The sequence below is a fragment of the Bactrocera latifrons genome, unplaced genomic scaffold (genome assembly GCF_001853355.1).
Source record: "Bactrocera latifrons isolate USDA-ARS-PBARC rearing strain unplaced genomic scaffold, ASM185335v1 scaffold_165, whole genome shotgun sequence".
Lineage (NCBI taxonomy): Eukaryota > Metazoa > Arthropoda > Insecta > Diptera > Tephritidae > Bactrocera > Bactrocera latifrons.
Genome location: NW_017535130.1, coordinates 737,870 through 757,297, shown reverse-complemented (window position 1 = coordinate 757,297; position 19,428 = coordinate 737,870). Strand labels below are relative to the sequence as shown.

The 19,428-nt window shown below is 36.9% G+C and overlaps 4 protein-coding genes across 5 annotated transcripts; 1 reads left to right on the top strand and 3 right to left on the bottom strand.

Annotated features, from left to right (window-relative positions):
• Positions 1 to 9,003: 9,003 nt before the first annotated feature.
• On the bottom strand, positions 9,004 to 10,283 carry LOC108966593. Of its 2 annotated transcripts, XR_001993191.1 has the most exons (3): positions 9,765 to 10,283; positions 9,145 to 9,705; positions 9,004 to 9,074 (listed from the first exon to the last, which is right to left on the bottom strand). XR_001993191.1 is itself a non-coding variant. In XM_018929585.1 (2 exons), exons 1-2 carry the CDS (start codon positions 10,087 to 10,089, stop codon positions 9,236 to 9,238), a joined length of 795 nt encoding a protein of 264 aa, XP_018785130.1. In that variant the 5' UTR covers positions 10,090 to 10,283; the 3' UTR covers positions 9,142 to 9,235. The 2 variants fall into 2 exon arrangements, 1 of the variants encoding a protein (XP_018785130.1); XM_018929585.1 differs by lacking the exon at positions 9,004 to 9,074 and having other exon boundaries at positions 9,142 to 9,705.
• Positions 10,284 to 11,869: 1,586 nt separating this feature from the next.
• LOC108966592 lies at positions 11,870 to 12,933 on the top strand. The gene has a single exon (XM_018929584.1). The coding sequence runs from the start codon at positions 12,005 to 12,007 to the stop codon at positions 12,767 to 12,769; it is 765 nt and encodes a 254-aa protein (XP_018785129.1). The 5' UTR covers positions 11,870 to 12,004; the 3' UTR covers positions 12,770 to 12,933.
• A 1,693-nt stretch (positions 12,934 to 14,626) lies between these two features.
• LOC108966586 (phosphatidylinositol-glycan biosynthesis class W protein-like) lies at positions 14,627 to 16,621 on the bottom strand. The gene is made up of 2 exons (XM_018929578.1): positions 15,521 to 16,621; positions 14,627 to 15,455 (listed from the first exon to the last, which is right to left on the bottom strand). Exons 1-2 carry the CDS (start codon positions 16,386 to 16,388, stop codon positions 14,776 to 14,778), a joined length of 1,548 nt encoding a protein of 515 aa, XP_018785123.1. The 5' UTR covers positions 16,389 to 16,621; the 3' UTR covers positions 14,627 to 14,775.
• Positions 16,622 to 17,461: 840 nt separating this feature from the next.
• LOC108966589 (uncharacterized protein At4g17910-like) lies at positions 17,462 to 19,334 on the bottom strand. Its single transcript, XM_018929580.1, has 2 exons — positions 18,411 to 19,334; positions 17,462 to 18,334 (listed from the first exon to the last, which is right to left on the bottom strand). The coding sequence occupies exons 1-2, from the start codon at positions 19,219 to 19,221 to the stop codon at positions 17,658 to 17,660; spliced, it is 1,488 nt and encodes a 495-aa protein (XP_018785125.1). The 5' UTR covers positions 19,222 to 19,334; the 3' UTR covers positions 17,462 to 17,657.
• Between the last annotated feature and the right edge of the window lie 94 nt (positions 19,335 to 19,428).

Below are 19,428 nucleotides of genomic sequence, written 5' to 3'. Positions count from 1 at the left end.
TAAAGGACTTATTCAAATCTAAACTCCTTATTATTTTTYCTTTAAAATACTTTTACTCAAAACCGCTTCATTGGTTAAGTTTGAAATCTTTCCAARCCCTCACTTCCTTTCCTTCTCTTTAAAATGTGTTTCCATTCTACTAATAATAAGTGATTTTTATTGATACTTACGTATATGTATGTCCCCATACCTATATTTATAAATTTCAGAATATACGACAATCAATTCTTTTTGTATCCACTTTTATATGATTTCCTGCTGAAGGTGAATTTTCATGCACAATTCATCTTCTGGCAATTTTGATGCGTTTCTATGGCCTCTAGCAATAAATTGGTTGCCCCTGCCTCACCGATGCAGACACRCACACATCAATAACTACACATATACTTGTATGTGTGAATTGCGTAACTATGCAGGAGCATTTATTGCAAAACGTTTGAGTAGTGCCAAAGCACCCAGCCTCTCTGCTCCAAGCGGATGTGCCACCATAGCAACGCTTAATCATATCACCTTCCACACGATTTAACCCAACTCAAGCGCTACTGGCGGGGGAAGGTGGCTCATAACGCAAAGCGGAAGTGTGCTCATAGCACAAGCAATAAATGTGTAGCAGCAGAAGCAGACAAGCAAATAAAATCAAATCCACTAGACAGCTGTCCATTACAACACTTATTCCAGCACAAACATCATCTGCTCCCAGCTGAAGCTTACACCAATCTTTTATTTTAGTTTCACTTATGTACGTATCTCTGTCTCTACTCTGATCCTCTTTTCCATCGTTTTGCACATTATCACTTCACTTCGCTCGCATTTGCTAAGCATTCGCGCCGGAAGTGCAACCATGACGAAAGATCCATCGTTAAACAACAGCTTAGTAAAGCTTGTATAATATTCTCGGTATTATCGGCTTGTTTGGAGTGATGATTTAATGCGTTTGTTTGGTAATACTTTAAGGCGTTTGTGGGCATACTTTTTAAGAAGGTTTTTTGAAGCGTTGAGGATAAGCATTGTGAAGTATGCTATGTTACTAGGTAATCTCCAGGAAATCAATATATTGCCAGAACTATTGAAGAATAAATTGAGTTTGACAYATTCTCAACCAAATGAGCTGACCGTATCTAGAAGGGTCAATCTCCAATTAGAACATAAAAAACTCAGTGGCCGAAGATAGTAGATAACCTCAAATCTTTGCTTACCTCATATTGCCCGAAATGACGGGAAAACACATTTCTTTCAACATTCTTTAGAATTTAAAGCGAAGATATATAGTAATTAAGRACAGGACATGCTCGATARACCGCAATTTTTCAACTCTTATCATCGGGAGGATATAGTTTTGTAGTATTGTGAATTTGCCGAACTTACAAACGATTACTCAAGTTTAGGGATGATGATGGCTTTTATAAAGATACGTTAACACTCGTCACTTAGGGCCTGCCAGACGATGAGAAAATTATTATTAGACTGGACAATTTCTGTCGAGAAGAAACTTCTATAAGCTTAAGAATTTATGATATTGATCGGGAATGCTTTTAGAGGTATTTTATGGATTAGTGAAGTGTAAATTTTTTATGGATTAGTGAATATCAAATTCAGACATCGGGGAATAAAGGCAGCTCCTTTTCGTGTCGATCGTCTTTTCGCGGCGGGTCTTTTCCAAGACTTGGCGCATGATGAATATCTGGCCAGTTGTTGAATTCCCTAACCAAAAGCTACACTGATAAGGTCCAATTAGTTTATTGGTGGGATTTAATCATTCACACAATACCCTCGATAGAACCATATGCGAAGTTGAGGAGGCTTATCCCTTTTGTGGATTGGGCAGAGCACAATAAATTCCAATCGTTAGGCATGCTTTCGTCCGATCATATTCTCCAAATCAGCTGATGCATACTCCCTATCAGTTCTTTGCTGCCACATTTGAATAGCTCGGGCGGCAATCCATCGGCTCCGCCGCTTTATTGTTCTTCAGAAGTTTTTGGCATTGGCTGAATTTAAATATATTTATGTTGTTCGATTSGTATTCAAGTATTCACCAATATTTGCTGTTTTGTCAGAATGCTTTGAATATTCATGTCTTTAATAGAAATTTGTCCCCCAACTTCGCTGCAATCCTCGTGCCGCTTTGACAAATATGGAAATACATGCGAACACAGAGCTACCCATGTACATACTCGTTATATGAATGTTCATTATGAACGGCTTAACAGATTTCCCTTGAGAGGCACTAAGCCTTTTCACATATGAGCATGAACAACAACAACAATAATAACAATCACATGCTTGTCGTGGGGCGGCAAGGAGTGCGAAGTTTGAAGGACACTCATATTCATACACCGAGTTGTACCTACACAATACATAACTTTGATAACTTTTCGCTTTTTGTATGACATATTCTAATAAAGTCGCAAGAATTTGCTCCGAGTTAGACAACAGTTTTGGAGAATGCTGAAGAGCACTCACAAAAAGCGTGTAGAATTGAGAAAATGGAAATTCAAAAGTGAATTGGCTTTCTTCTTTATAATCGGACTATGCAACGCATGTCTGTATGTGTATATATGTATGTATTTTATAAGCCTCTGTGTGTATATGTATGTGTGCATTCTCGTGTGCTTTGGTGCTGATTACTTCTAAGCCCTGCTTTAATGAGCAAAATCGGATTTAATACGTATAAAAAAGGTAACGCAAAATAAATAAAATGATATGGGGATGCACACACACATTTGCATGAAATTGCAAAAGTAATTGTCGACAAATTTGTTCATCAATCATAAAAGTGACCACCCCGGTGGATARATACGTTTAAATTTCGTAGACAATATTGTGATTATAAATGTGTATATGTAAATGTAACGTAAAATTTAGTGTCGATCTCGAAAATCCGGGATTGCAATTTCGGGATACCGAATTTTTATTTTGGTTAAATGCACGAAAGTAATCATATTTTACTCACTTCCATTTAGTATATGTAAAGGTAGTGTAAAACTTGGTGTCGATCCCGAAAATTCGGGTTTGTTATTTCGGGATCCCGAAAATTAATTTATAAATTTATATATTTTCTATGCTTGTGGATATCGGAAGTTTAACTTATGGGAACTTGATTGCTTACTGGCTGCAAGAACTAAAGATGAGAARCGTTCCCCTAAATTCGATAACGAAAGGCTCGGTCAATTCTCTTTCTTCTACTTAGGCTATTGCTCTGCCTACAAAAATTTCTCCTTTGGCTTTTATCTTGAAAATGTCCCTTGCGTAAAGAGAGTAAGTACTGATATTTGAATAATTTTTTTATGAAGGTGAAAGATGAAAAGAAAATTACAGTAAATCTTTATGTATTCTGTACCCGTTTGAGGATTGTTTTAGCTTCGGTACCAACCTTCGACCTTACCGACTAAGGTAGTTAAGTCCCGACCGTCCGCCAAAACCTTCGAACATGGTGAATTATAGTCCTTGCTTGATGATGGTTCATATCAAACGAAAAAGGAAGTTGCTTCAGCATTGTAACTCACCCGCCAAGTCATTTCAAAGTTACTACTTGCGTTGGAAATGATAAACAATCAAGGAACCTGGGTTCCTTAAGACCTCAATACTAGGAGAGGCACAACAAAGTGATGCTGCTGCATGATAATGCTCAGCCTCACGTTGCCAAAGATGTTAAAACATATCTGGAAATGCTTAAATGGGAATTTCCACCCGCCATATTCCCCAAATATTCAATCGTTCAATTATTATTTGTTCCGTTCGATGGCACTTAGTCTGGCTCTGAAGCAGTTCGAYTCACAAGCATCGAAAAACGACTTAATCCTTGGCAAGCATCAAAAGATGAACAGTTTTGCCGAGAACTTAGTTGCGCACCTAATAATAATTTTCTAATCCCGAAAATTTCTTCCAAGACACTAAAGGTACGCAGCTCAGTGTAGTCACCCTTCAAATCCAGTGCATGACATAAATGATCGCTGATAATTACTAGGTATTCATATTCATATTTATTTGTGGTAACTGGCTGTTGCCCAATTGTCCGTCCGCGGCTATTACGTTCATTGTCATGTAATACATAATGGYTAAAAACATCAAAATAATAATTAACGGTAATATGTTAACACAAAAAACGGGAATACAGGGTTGCATTTCGCTGCTGCGTYGACAACTGACAAAAAGCATTTCCGCTTATCAACGACAACCATCAGCTGAGAAACGGCCAAACGCACGCAGACGGGGCTAGACACACGGCTGATTTACTGATAGGTATTTATACACAAATATCTCCGCTATGTGTGTATGTGTGCTCACCGCTGTGGTAATGAAAATAATCTGTCATCAAAGTGAAAAGTCCAACAAAAGTACCTTATTTCGCTAACTCCATCCCCGACTCACGTCTTGACTACCACACAGGCGGTGCTGGCCTACGCTTTCAGCTCATTTATTGAGTCGTCTAAAGGCAGGGAACAGGTGGGCGTAACCAAACACACGAAAAGCAGCACGCGCAAACAACAACAATAACACAAAGTTCCCTAACTCATTCCCCAAAAGCGTAGAAGATGGTAAAGACCGTTAAACAAAATTGCTGCTTAGTTTCCAAAAGTTAGCAATGGCAACAACAACATGAAGGAGAAGTTGTTAGGCATAAATTCGCTCGCCCAACACACGACAATAAGTTAATGAATATGATTACGTATCTGTGACTTTTTCTATTAACTCAATATAAATCGTCACTTTGTTGTCGAGTGTGAGGAGATATTGTGGTCCTGCACCATGAAGTCACCGAGCAGTGAGCGTAATATGGTGTGTGTACTGAAGTGCGACAACATTTGAGGTGGTGTTTCACACAAAAGGGTTGCTTCCGCCGTCCCTCTTTCTTTTGTGCGAGTTTATTTCMTTGATGCCTGTGACGGGTGGTCCGAAAGGTACGTCGAATTTGGGCAATTTACTTTAAAACAAATAGAAAAATCTGTAAAGACTGAAATGCGATTGGAAAAGTGGTTTCCAATCTTAGACCTCTGTGTGTATTTATCAAAAATGTTCAGATTGTTAAGTAATTGCAGTAGTAAGACGCAACTCTTAAGGGGAAAGGCTCCACGAGGAGCGAGAGTTACCACATCACACTTGTTTTCATTTCGTACCTCGTAATAGATACCATTTTTGCTGAAAACTACAATCCTCGTTCTTGAGACTCTGTTTTGCCGGTAGCCGTTTGAAAAACTTATTACTTTATGAGACAAAAGCCTCGACCTTCTTATTGACACTATCTCCTAAAGTACCCGMAGTTCTTAGCTTCGTAAAATCTCCAATATCTGGTTTGTATAAGATGTAGTTGCTGTGGAAGCAAAAACATTTCTCAAACTGTTTTGAGAAATGCTGCGGATAGCTGTTATATCAGAATAATACGAAATCGGCCGGAGATCGTTAACATAAAACTCACCGATCCAAACAAGGTTAGATCGCCGAAATAGCTGCCCTTGGTCGGATAAAATCTGAATCAATTCCAGTAACGTAGAASCGGCTGTCTTGGGATTTCGGACGTAGTCCGTCGCCTTGTACTGTCATTCATCTTTTCGAAAAAATACAAACCCTGATTTCTGTCACTTTGGATCATACAACCCCGACCTCCCACCAGTTTATAACAACACACGCGTTAAAAGCTGATCCACTTCATTGAATCCCAAAAAATGGCTGATTACAGCATGAATTCYTCCATTAGAACCTTCACTAAGTRTGTTTCGAGATACAGACGACATTCTGCTAGTGGCTTATACTTTTACATATGTGTACACAATTCGAAAGGTTGAACTCTAACTATCGACTTCTTATCGAGGTTATTGCAAGAAGAGTCGCCCAAAAAAAACTACTATACTTCTTCTTTATTGGCGTCGTTCTTCCTTTTCGCTGTTTGGCATCATTTGCAGATTCCAAGTGTGCMCAGGTCCTTCTCCACCTGGTTTTTCCATAGGAGTTRAGGTTTTTCTCTTCCTYTGCCTCTYTCGGCGAGTACTGYGTCAAATAAACGAAARTTATGACTATCAACTGTGACGTGGGAGTCAAGTYGCGAATGCAACGACTGTTTGCTTCATSATAGGAGATATTTTGTTTTTGTACCTCGTCTAATTCCAGACTTATTTGCTTCGCTTCATCATTCATTCTGGAGAAAGCAAAACTAACGGTGCTGCTGTACACTYTTATAAGATTCATCTGTGCAGATCGAATTATTTTCTCCATCCTTGTCTGAAACCTCCTTTGGTATCAAATGGCTCGAAGAGGTCCTACACGGCCGTATTAGTTTTGCGGTAATCAGAGGTGGTTTGTATAGATCCTCTTTTCTTGCGTCTTTTTCAAGATTTGGCGATTGATGAGTATTGATTGAATGATTGTTGATTTTCCAGGCCTGAAGCCATACTGGTAAGGTCCAATCAGTTTGTTTTATCTTTCACACAATACGCTCAATAAAACCTTTTTATGTATGTGGTGTTGAGAAGGATTATCTCACAGTAATTTWTTTGGGGACGCTCAAAAACCAAAAAAAAACGTATCCAAGCTACCTCAGATTTTTTAAATTCGGAATTTTTTGAACCACCCTTTCGACAAAGYGAATAATTCCCAGCGAACAATTCTTTCATATTGCATGCATGGATGTTGACTTCGGTTACTATTTACGGAAATTGCATTTTATGCGAAATCAGATAAAAAATTATTKTCCGTACGCAATTCATTTATAATGATGGCACGAACTTCGTGAGAATAAAGGAAGTAACACATAAAACCGAATTCATGAAAATCCAAAACCATTTGAARACAAATAATTGAAGATTTTTAATGCAGATTTCATCAGCCATTTGGAGGACATAAAACAAAGGCGGAGTCATCTCTGGAATTCCTTTTTCATACACTCGGGATGCAAATTTAGAACGTCATAAAAAAAATCCATCAAACGAGAGCCACTTACCTACCGCCCCTCCCATCTAAGCAAGTCAATCAAGGAATTTAAGGCAGTTCAGTTTAGTTAAAGCAAAGCGACCATTGTTTGAATTGTTCGCTGTCTCGGCGTACGCTGTGATTACATTTGAGATAGAAGAAGCGAGGAAAAAATCAAATAAAATAAATGAAGAGAAAATGCGACAAAAGTGTGAATTAAACGTCTTCAATGGTCATTTACGCCTAATCCGCTTCTTTTTTTCCCCGCATACACACTTCTTTCAATAGACTATGCGCCGTCTCCCCACGCCACTGAGCGCCCTAAGCCGCCACACGCTGCCTCGCTGGGAAATTGAATATCCTGTTTGCGCTTCTTTTTGGTTTAACCTTAACCTTTGCTGTTTGTGCTGCCTTAGAGCGCAAATCCGACAGGACAATAGCAGTAATTTTTGTCATTTCCTTAATAGAAATCTTATCTGCAACGAAGTCTCCCAGACAGGTGAAAGCGGGTAGGCGGGAGAGGGCATAAAATTGTGTGAATCGTGATTTAAGAAAAAATATTATGGAAGAAAGTATAGAGARAAATGGACTTAAAGCAGTGTTCATCTGAGTCTTATTATATCTACTATAACTTTTTCTCTGCAAAATAATCATATAGTTTAACGATTTTCTATATGAAATTTTATTTCGAAAAAAATTCACACAATTTTCATCCAATCAATAATTTACAGTGTGAACGCCACGAACTCTTTAATGCACAACTATCCACCTCTCGCCAGCACAYCSACACACGGCTCCTGCGACTCCATTTCCATGCCGAACATCATACAAATACAATAGAACAAACGATCGATAAATCCGCACACCGGCTCATCGAGAAACGGCCCGAACACCGAAGGCGTTACGCGCTCATTTTCATTGCTACGCATACGTGGCGTCAACATATCCACCACACGTTTCGGCAGCAASGCGCTTATGCTCTCACAAATTTGCGTTTTCAGACTGCCCGTATTGCTACCGGCACRCTTCAGGCTGAGCGTTCGTTTCAACCAATTATCATCGCCACCATTSACAGCCGCCGCACTCATATCCATGCTGGCCGGTGTTTGGCCGAGCTTGCAGAGTGATTGCTCCGTTGCAGCCAATTTGAAATCCTTACCACCCATTTGTTGTTGCAATTGTTTGCGATGATCACGATCCAAAAAGACGACGTAACTCTCGCCACGTCGYACACACGAAGACTGCTCTTTCAAATTCGGTTCGCCAACTTCATTTTGTACTTTATTAAAATTTTTTGCACATAAAATTTTTATAATTTGATCATTGAAAACCTTTCCCATGTCTTCTATAGTTAGGAATTTTTTTTTCGACTGAATGCTTGAAGGGAAACGTTGCGCACAAGTGATTATTTTGGGTTACTGTCGGATATAAGTAGTAGGATAGTAAGTTAAGGGTTAGTGGAAACTATTACGAAGCTGTGGGCAACTTATCTTTGCTTAAACCTTTATTTAGAATCTTAATTTATTTTTAGGTTATGTAATCCGAAATCTCAAAATTTTAGAATAGCATCACCTGAATTCGGGARCAAAAYTGGTATGAGCGAAWAGARRAGAKTCTCCAGAAGAAGTCGACTTGTCTCCAGTTAGCTCCTTTTCGTGCTGTCAAAAGCAGCTTTGAAATCGACGAAGACGTGGTGTGTCTCTTTTCCAATATTTACCGCATGGTGAATATCTGCTCAGTTGTTGATTTTTTAGGCCTAAAACCACACTGATAAGGTCCAATCAGTTTGTTGACGGTAGACTTTAATCTTTCCCATAATACGCTCGATAGAACCTTACAGTGCGACATTACACCTTTCCGAAAACCAATGGACTCGTTTGCAGCTGTACGTAAGGAGCTTGAAATGCCGCTTTCTATTAACGTATTACTCAGATATCAGATGGTTGCAAGGCTTGAAGATCAATAGAGTAAACGATCAAGGATCATGAACTCGAGCAAGGCCAAATTTTAACATGAAATTGAGTTGAAGTTTCATGAGACGTAAGCCCTGAGTAAATGTAAAATTACCTTACATTCGTTGGTCTGTTGTCAATCGTGCCAAATCTAGGCAGATATACTCATATGATCTCATACTTAAGGTATCAAAAGCCACCAAATACACGTTTAACTTTCTTAAAAGTACAAGTACATTATTTGTATATATTTTTAGTTTTTAACATAATAAAAAGCAGTTATAAATACCGAAATACTCATGTATACATATATAGTGGAGATATAAAAATCCACCGTTTCYCTCGCACTCTTTCTTTCTCTCTTCTCCTCGCTTTCTTCCTTAGTGTGAGGGCAAGATTTCGAAGGGCATTATAGCGCCATTTTGCAATACGACGAAGATGACTTGTGGCATCCGTTGCTTCTCAAACTCCGACGGATGTGTGCACACATTGGAGTTTTTGAATATCTCATAGACTTGACAGCCGTTCTCTGTGGAATGTATTCGTGCCCACAACCATTTTGAATTCTGGCCATCGCTTGATGGAAAGGTCAACATTTGCTTTAACTTTCGGCAGGCCAGTGAGCACATCGAAAATGAACGTTTCAGCGGATTCACTGACTTGGGTGGTTCACAGATTTGTACATGCGATGCTAAGCTACTTTTAGACGAGCGTGCTGACGAACTACCACAACAACAGCAGGGCTTTTTAGAGAAGGTCATCGTTTGTGCTGTGCTGGCCCGACATTTGGGACAAGTGCATGTTTTGGTCACTTTCAAGCAGCTTGGTAATTTATTTTTGTCCTTGGTATCTGTGAGCGAAAAAAGAAGTAAATTCAGTATCAAAATTTACTTAAATCGAAAAACCTACCCGATGTTATGACCGTGCTACATTTACGACACGGTTTATGTGAATTCGGGCAAGACACTTGCGATACGGTAAGCGAAATGTCGCTATTACTCGAGTCCAGCGATGGTGTGGGTAGGTGCAGAAACTCCTGTACGCGCCGTGCGCCCATAAGATAGAGCGCACGATCGATACCCGACACAATGGTCTCATCTGGAAATGGTCCGAAGGCGTCGCAGGCTGGCGGTGAATTCTTTTTTAATGTGCGCGCTATCAGTGGATAAGCAGGCACCGGGTCTTCTGTCGCACATAAAGCTGTGCAAAGATTCTCAAGGTTCGCTTGAGCCATATGGAGCTTAAATAAAATTGTGTTTCTACGACGAATACTTAAAAAATTTTGACTGTTAAAATATTTCTATCCGTTCAGATGGTCTCAGCTGAGTAGTGATGATTGCGGTTCCCTTCTTAAATGCAGTTAAAAATTTTGGAAGATCTTAACATATTTTAATATATGTTGTGAAAATAATTTTGACGAAACTTTGTATCCCAAAAGGAATATGACATTTGAAAGCAAACGAGTTTAGAGAAAACATCAAAACTGGTCGAAAAGAACACGGATGATTTTCTCTTTTAGTAGAAACCCGATTTTGCTTAGCAGGGAAAATATTTGTGGCTGYAAAGTAGTGAGGCTCACTTAACTTAAAGTCTCGTGTGTTCAATAGGTACTGAATGATTTTACTATCGAATTTGAGACTTGTATCTACTAAAGTAAACGATGTTAATCGTTTCATTGATTAAACTCGTTCGTTGACTCTCTGCTCTGCTACGATGGCCGAAAGGCTTTGAGAGTTATTTCTTTCTTATTAGACTCTATAACTATAGTTGATACTCTCGAAACAGAGATTGAGAGTCCTCAAATATCTGTACAGTCTTCGACAGGCCGTGATCTCCACTTCCTCTTCTTCGTAGAAACCGCTTACGCTATTATAGCCGATAGATAGAGTCATGTGTAGAAGTTCATGCAAGTGAGTAAAAAGCAGCTCAGGAGGCTTTCGGTGTTAGAGCAAGTATCCTCAGAGTAGCCGAAAAACCTGGGTTTGGGAAAAAACGCCCCAATGAAAACTAATAAACCTCAAATGAGAGACCCTCCTTTTGATGACGACCAAATTGTAGTCTAATATATTCAAATATCTACTTCCACACGGCTAAAGTTCATCAGCTTTGAACTCATGAATATCAGTTTTAAGCCAATTCTGGATTGTTTTTACCTTGTGTGCTCAAGCAGAGTCTTGCTGCATAGTACAATGCTTTTCATCGAAGAGTGTATTGCTTATAAGTTTTACCACGCCTTCTAAATCATCATCTATTAAACTTTTAACCTAKCTGTAACCCCAATTTCGTAATGGTAAAGAAGGTTCCCTTCCAGGAGACTCCACATCAATCCATTACAGCAGCTGGATGGTGTCCACGTTGAACTCTTGGAATCACATTTTTTGCGTTTTCGGAAGTTATTGCGAGGATTTTTTCGTTTTGTTTATTAAAAGCTTTCTCGACTATGAAAATTGTTTCATCTGTAAAAAGGATAATTTCATGCCACTGAAGAAGTCGCTTGGAGATGTTGAATCTAATTTTCTTCATCCCAAGAGGTCACCCCATCTGTAAGGTAGTCAATCTATAAAGCGGAAAAGAACCGTATTTAGATCCGAATCACTATATGTTCCAAATATTCCAAATAGTTTTTATTTTGCTCTGTACTGTTCGTAAAAGCTTTTCACTTCAAGAATTCTATATCGTTATGCTAAAAGCTTTGAACGACGAACTTTTTGGCATATTTGATAGTCCTTCATTGGTATATGGCATCGTTTAACCGTGAGTGCCATTGTAGGAAAAGTTAACGCTGTGGTTAGGGTCAAATGCTCCAAAAAGCTTTCGGTAAAAAGCTTGCTTGTAAAACTTATTCAGGCTTTTGGCGAAAGCTCATTCTGTAAAAGTAAAAGCTTTTATAAGATTCGTAATTAAAATAATTCTAGTGAATAAATATATTTTCGAAAAAGCTTCTTTAGCTGGCAACACCATACAACCAAATATTGAAACAAGCAAAGACAAATCAAATATACAGAAATGTTTTCAATATACAAACTTTTTGATCATCAATATTAAACCGAGATTTCTTCGCTTGGCAACGTAGACCTTGCTTTTCACATTAGTAATAAATGCCAAATATAAAGTAATTTGTTAAAAAAAAAAAAATTAGATAAAATATAATGTTAATAGAATTGAATCTTCAAAATTTAACGCAAATCTTCTGGACCATCATCTTTGTGTTAAATTTTTATGTAGTATTGTTGTTGTATCGCATGTCAAAAATATATCGTACCGAGAGGAGAATTAAATTACTTGAGGTCGCCAACATCAAAGAGCACATCGAATTTATGCGTAGTCGTCCGGAAAAGTCCACATCGTCCGCCTTTTCAGCGACGGGCAATTTCACAACACACAGCCGCTTTTTCGAACAATTTTTAGACTCGGAACCGGCGCAGCTGCGCTCATGCATSCCCATCCGTTCCAACTTCCGTTCGAACTCCTCGACCACGGCTGTCGACGAAGACCCCGATGAGCAGCACGAACAACGCCTCAGAACACAAAAGCAACATCAGGGCCAACGCACGAAACAATTGCAAATGGAGTTGCAACAAAATTATCACAAAGCACAAAAACAACGGCATCAGCAAGAACAACTGAAAACACAGCAAAAGCCAAATCAAACTCGTTACCGCTGTGAGGGCAGTCTTACGAGACAACAAGCCATACCGCTAAGAGATTCCAAAGTATTTGAAGAAGCAAACCCTCAAGACGTCTCTTACAATTCCAAAGTGGATGATGAACATACGCTCTATATATCGGACAGTTTCGGACGTGTGGTGCATGAGATTCCATTTCGCGAATGTGATTATATGGATGCGCTGCAAGTGGTGCTGGGTGATCAGCGTTGGAAGATCAAAAAAGCATGGAGTGAACGCTCCAATTGAACACTGTTTGCTGTTAAAAATAAATTCTGACTATATGTATGTTCCTTCCTATAAGCTTCTTGTTCGGTATCTTAAATTATGTCCTGTTTTGTGTGTTGCCTTTGCGAGTACTCGTGTCTCGAATAAGTTTCGGTAGTAATAAATGATGAAAGTTCAATTATTTACACAAATGTATTTGGTGAATATCAGCGATGAGATTAGATGAGTTTCTGAGTTTGAGATTATACAAAAATAGTTAACTTAGCGTTTGTAATACGCAAAAAGAAACGCTGAAGAACCTATAAAGTAGCTGAGTCGATTTACCCATGTCGATCTGTATATACTCAAACTACTCCCTCAGTTTTTGAGAAATTAATCTGAAAATGTGTACACATCCTTTTTTTCTTCAAGCAGTTGATTATTTGTGGGAATTTCGGATATCGGACCACTATAGCATATAGCTGCCGTACAAATTGACCCACCAAAATAAAGTCTCTGTAAGGAAAACTTCCTTATTTGAGAAACTATCTTCACGAATTTTGGTATATATTATTGTTCAAGCCAGGGCTACAATCTCCTAACAAATCGTTCAGTTCGGACCCCTATAGCGTATAGCTCTCATACAAACTGACCGATAAAAATTAAGTCCTTGTAAGGAAAACTTTTTTATTTGACAATACTTCTTCAGGAAATTTCGCAGAGATTAATGTCCAAGTCAGCGCTACAATCTTCTTAGCAATCTTTTAGATCGGATAACTAAAGCATATAGCTGTCATGCAGACGACCGATGAAAATTAAGTCCTAGTATGGAAAACTTTTTTATTTGACAAGATATCTTCACTAAATTTGACAGAGATTAATGTCCAAGTCAGCGCTACAATAATCTTAGAAATCATTCAGATCGGATAACTATAGCATATAGCTGTCATGCAGACTGACCGATAAAAATTAAGTCCTTGTATGGAAAACTTCTTTATTTAACAAGATATCTTCAGGAAATTTGGCAGAGATATATTGTCTAAGCACTACAATCTTGTAAAAAAATCGGATCACTAATGCATATCGCTGCCATAGAAGCTAACCGATCAAAATCAGTATTAATGCTGTGAAAAAATACGCTTGTGATGGGTATTATAGCTGCAGTGCAGCCGAAGTTAACTTTTATTTTTGTTTTAAATATCCCTATATTTAGGTAAACTTCCTAAGGCTACAAGTCAATTAGGTTTCATTGACGGTGATAAGGTAAATAACGTGCTAATTTGCTCTTATCACCCTAACACTGAATCTATTGGCTGGTATCGATATAATCGGTGTGTTGAAGTACACTGAGAGTATTGTGTGGATTTTGTGTAGTCGATGTCATAAATTTCAATGCATTACTTTAACTTTCAAAAACAAACTATATGACCGTAGTAGGCTAGTGTAGCTCATGAAATTTATATAGGCGCATTACTGACAGGTTGGCAATGAGATTGTAATCTATAAATACCGTAATGCCATATTAAACAAAATAACTTCATGAGGACAGAGAAAACAATTATTATCGGCCCCAAAAAGCTCCAACCGTTTCTCTTTTAATTTGAAATCAATGATTATTTAAACTTCTCAGTACTGAAGTAATCCAGCTATTATATACAGCGCTTGTGAATATATCTCACATTCCTAGCTAATCAAAACTGGAGCTAAATGAATATGTATTCCTGTATTTCTAAACAGCAAAAATAAAAATTATTACGCCGCTTTGGATTAATTGAGCACAATTCAGTTTAATATGTGAAAGCTTAACGTTTTACAACTTTATTAATTTARAATATTAGCTTTTCAATATTGTTATTTTCTGTTTTTAAATACAATATATACAATTATTTTTACAATATACATACATATATATAAATACAGTCAAATTTTTTGTTCACAGGTATAACGTTGATAAAATCCACACACATATTTATTTACATGTTAATATAACACAATTTTATTTTATATACTTAAAGAGTGCTTCTTGTTTGTGCACGATATGTTAATTGTTAGGCTAATCGAATATTCCAACGATATAGTATTTGAACGAATCCGATCGATATCAGCAAATAAATGGTTAATATAAAAATACTCTCGTTATCATATCGTTCACTTGGCTCTAAAAACATATTTACAAAACCCGTAAGCACATTAGCTAATAGGAAAAATGTTAGACCGTTTTTATTTACTGCTTCCACTAGCGTGGGTAGTACATTTGCATCCGAAGTTGATGCAGATCCTAGTAATGGCGCGGTTTTTGTATAAGTCTCGTCTGTTGTCTTACTGTCCCTAGTTGACCAACTGATATTTAAAACCAAATGAAATACTAACATGGAAATAAAAATCATAGTTAGCGCTATGGCTAAAATCCACAGTATATAGCCCAAATTGCAGGTGACACGCGCAATTGAAATTGTAAATATACAGCTAATTACACACAGCCAAAGTCCAATGCTCGCTAAGCCAAACGCTAGTAATTTATTTAGCAGTACTTTATAGCTCACAAGACCGTCGCTAACACGTAGTGCTTKGCCAATCACAATTGATATCAAATATATAACAACGAAACCGGGCAGTGAGAAAATTCCCTCGCGATTCGCTGGTACAAAGGCATCTCGTGGGATATGAGCGTCCATAACAAATTGTGATATGAAAAACTGCAGACTAAATTCGTGTATGACTGCGATTGCTATAATATACAAATATTAGTTTTTTTAGTTTATATAACAAAATTTGCGCTAATGTAATGCTTACCCGCACCGGTGGCGACATGTGCCGAACCGCTCTTTACAAGACCACTAAGTGAGGAACCCAACAACTTAGTGAGCCCCAATGTAAAGAAAGCGTTCAAGTGTTGTCCATATTCATGTACATCTTGATTATAATTTATATGTAATATAATGAGAGTACGCGATAGACCTAARAAGAGTAACGGCAACACAATGTACATAACACGTTTAAAGTCTGCAGGTTTCTTTGGTGGTCGCGATACGGCACCCATAGCGAAAACAAATAATCCAATGCCAACGTCCATAAGTCCAGCACCATAACGTCGTGTTTTTCGAAAATCTTTCGGAAAGCAAGTAAAATCAACTGCCAGTATACAAAGCGCTGTAAGCAAATTTATAATTGCACGAACTAAAGTCAAAATGTATGATCGGCTACCGCCCAAATTGTAACACTGATTTTTAAGTGTTTTTGTTTTATAATTGCAATATAATGTCACCAAAACATAAAGACCGAAAACTATGAGCACATAACCAACATAACTATTTAGCACATTTACAAATAACACTGTGGGTATAACAATTATTACGAATTCGATAATAAACTTCCCGAAAAAACCGACAGACGTTTTCTTTTCCAACTKTTGGCAGGCAATGCGCGCAATCGCAAAGAAAAATACAACCGGAATAATCGTACATAGAATGAACAATACATGGTAAACTGTTTCCCAATATGGTATTTCATATTTTCCAGTGAGTTGTTTAATTAATATTGAATCCATATTCACGGCGTTTTGTATCATATTTAAAAATTGTTGTTTCTTCGAACAAAGGCACTGTGGTTCTGGTGCGCCAATAGCGCAGAACTCACTGCCTGCTCTTTCAATTCGTGCCATTTTGTTTAGTGATAATAAACTGTTAGTTTACTTCGATAGCTTTTCACACGAACAATTTTGTTGTTATTGTAGAACCATATAAAAACAATTCGTATTTACATGTTTTATTAAAGTTGATAATATTAAACAATGAATTTGCAGCAACGAGTTAACCAGTCCAACAGCTCAAACGAATCCCATTTCCTAAATGTAAATAAATACAGCTGATGAGCAGTGTGCAACAAAATAATTCGCTGATAAAACAACACAGTCTGTGGTGATTTTCACAGTATCGTGGTAAAATTGTCTTTGCATTTGTAAAAATGTTATATTGATACATATTTCTTCAATTTGCTTGCTAGTTGTATTAAATGGTGAGAAATGATTGGAAAAATAATTAATATGTTAATATTGGGTTATGACAATTAACTAAAAATAGCCATATACCCCGACCTCACTTTTGTTTGAATAATTGGGCACTGAGGGASCATCATTTAACAACACTGCTCAGGTATTGCCAGACATGTAGGACTCTTCTGTGACGCTCGGGAATATCAAAAATTTAAATTGACAGAATTTCGTTTGCAATCAAATTTATGCCAATTTTTATTTTTACTTTTAAATCGCGTTTTTATTTTGCCTTGATCTTTACTTACAATACAATCTCCGAAGAAATTATTCAGATCGGACCACCAGCTGCCATACAAACTAACCTATAGAAATCGTACCCTCGATGAAAAAATTTTTATTTAACGGTATATGTACATGCATATGTACATACCTTCAAAATCAAGTTTGAAATGGATTCTTTTGTTTTTGTGAAGGGTATTATAAATTCGGTGCAACATTCATACGTGTGAGAACTCATACATCAAATTAAAAGTGTAATTTAGTTTTATTAAAATTTTGAACAAAGTTAAGCATTTTRAAAATGTTCCAGTTATTGTGTATAAAATAGTGCAAATATGTCATTCTAAAAGTATGCAAAATGCTACAAAACCACTTAACTGTGCAAAAAATGTAAGTTACTAACAAAATTATGTTAAAAATATTAATTAATCCTAARACTAATTTAATTTTAACGATTTTGTCTTTATAGCAAATATTTTAGCTTATTCAGTTTAACTTTAGGATAAACCAAATTAATAAAATATGCAAACATTTTACAATTRCTTAGTATACTAACATCAAAATATTTATCTTTTCGTACGAGGAAATGAAATATTTTGATTTAATATCCGATGTAGTGCTAACATTTTACATACTTCCAACTTATACAAAAAGTAACAATTATATARATAGACGTAATTTGAAATGATGTAATAAGGAAACTATACCAGTTGCAAAAAGCAAAGAATTGAATAACATAAAGAAAGCGAATCTACCATCCAGTTTCATGGGATTAGTAATAACATTGAGRCGTGCGCTTAAAATAGTTAATACGAAAAATAAAAGTCCATTCTTATTTATTGCCTCTACAATCATAGGCAAAAGGTCTCTATAACGTGGTATATCCGAAGTCTTCAATACTGTTCCATAATATATCTCATAATAAGTGTCGTTTTCATCTAAAAACCATAATGTATTTATAACTAAATGAAAAACAACCATGGATACAAAGGTCATAGTTAGTGTCATTGCTAAAATCCATAAAACATATCCAGCATTACAGGTTATATGTGAAAKGGATATTGTGAAGGCACAGCTAAACACCAATATCCAAAGTGTCRCACAAGTTATGCCAATTACTTTTACTTTGTGCATAACATCATAGTAGGATAAAATGATATCTTGTACACGAAGACAGCGACCAATGTAAACGGATATAAAGTAAAGTGCTACAAAACCGGGAAGTGATAGCAAGCCTTCACGGTTCTGACTGTACAGATTGTCACGTACATAATCTGAATCCAAAACAACATTATTGGAGAAAACTTGTAGATTACACTGATGTAGAATCAAAAGCACTGCAAAGTAAATATTTTAATAATATGTTATATATTGTTAGATTATTTTAAATATCATATAATTTTYTAAACTTACCCCCTCCGGCATAGAGCTGTTTACTGCGTGACTTAAACACAGTACAGTAAAAAGTGCCAATACATTTTGTCAGTGCCAACGTAACGAATACATTCCAATGCTCGCCATATACATTTTCATCATGGCTATATATAATATATTTTGAACCGACATACTCGACTATCCACAAAAGCAGCAGTGCCGTTAAAGTGCGTCTAATTCCATATATTTTATTCCTATTTCGCTCAACGGTCGCCATTGTAAAAACATAAAATCCCGCTAGCGCATCTTTTAAACCAACATTATGGCCATGCGACATTTGAAAATATTTTGGAAAACATTGAAAATCCTCGGCTAATATACAAAGCGCTGTTATCAAGTAGATTGTAGCACGATTTAATGTCAAAATGAATGGTCGGCGACCACCCGTAATGTACCAGCGTTTTTGTGCCTTGGTTTTATATATCATAAACAATGCGTATATTACAGAAAAAGCGAACACGATAATTACAGCATAAATATAACGATGTAACACAATTACAAATAACACTGTAGGCGCAAGAATAAATACGAATTCGTAGAGGTATCGTTTAATGGAATCGGGGTGAATTATATGCGACGTTTTCTGACCAAAGACGCGCGTAATCGCAAAGAAAAATATAACGGCCAGCACGGACTCTAATATAAACCACACGTGATATAGTATTTCCCAAGATTCGGCATGTGATTCAGTTATTTTTGGCGCGGGTGAATCGTAGTCCTCAAACGCAAGAACTTCGGCTTCTACATTCCATATTGGAACTATAATTTCATCATCATCCCCTAAGTCCATAATTTCTGCTTATTTTTTCAATCCGCTTCCTATCATACGGTGATAACTAACTGTTCCATCACATTTTCTGCCACATATTTATGTCTTGCTTTTTGCACTGCTTACAGAATTTAAATATGAAAACACAATGTGTAAAAAAAACAACTACCGAATTGTAAAAACAAAAATAGTGTTACCTTTACTATAATAAATTTAAAAAAAAAATGT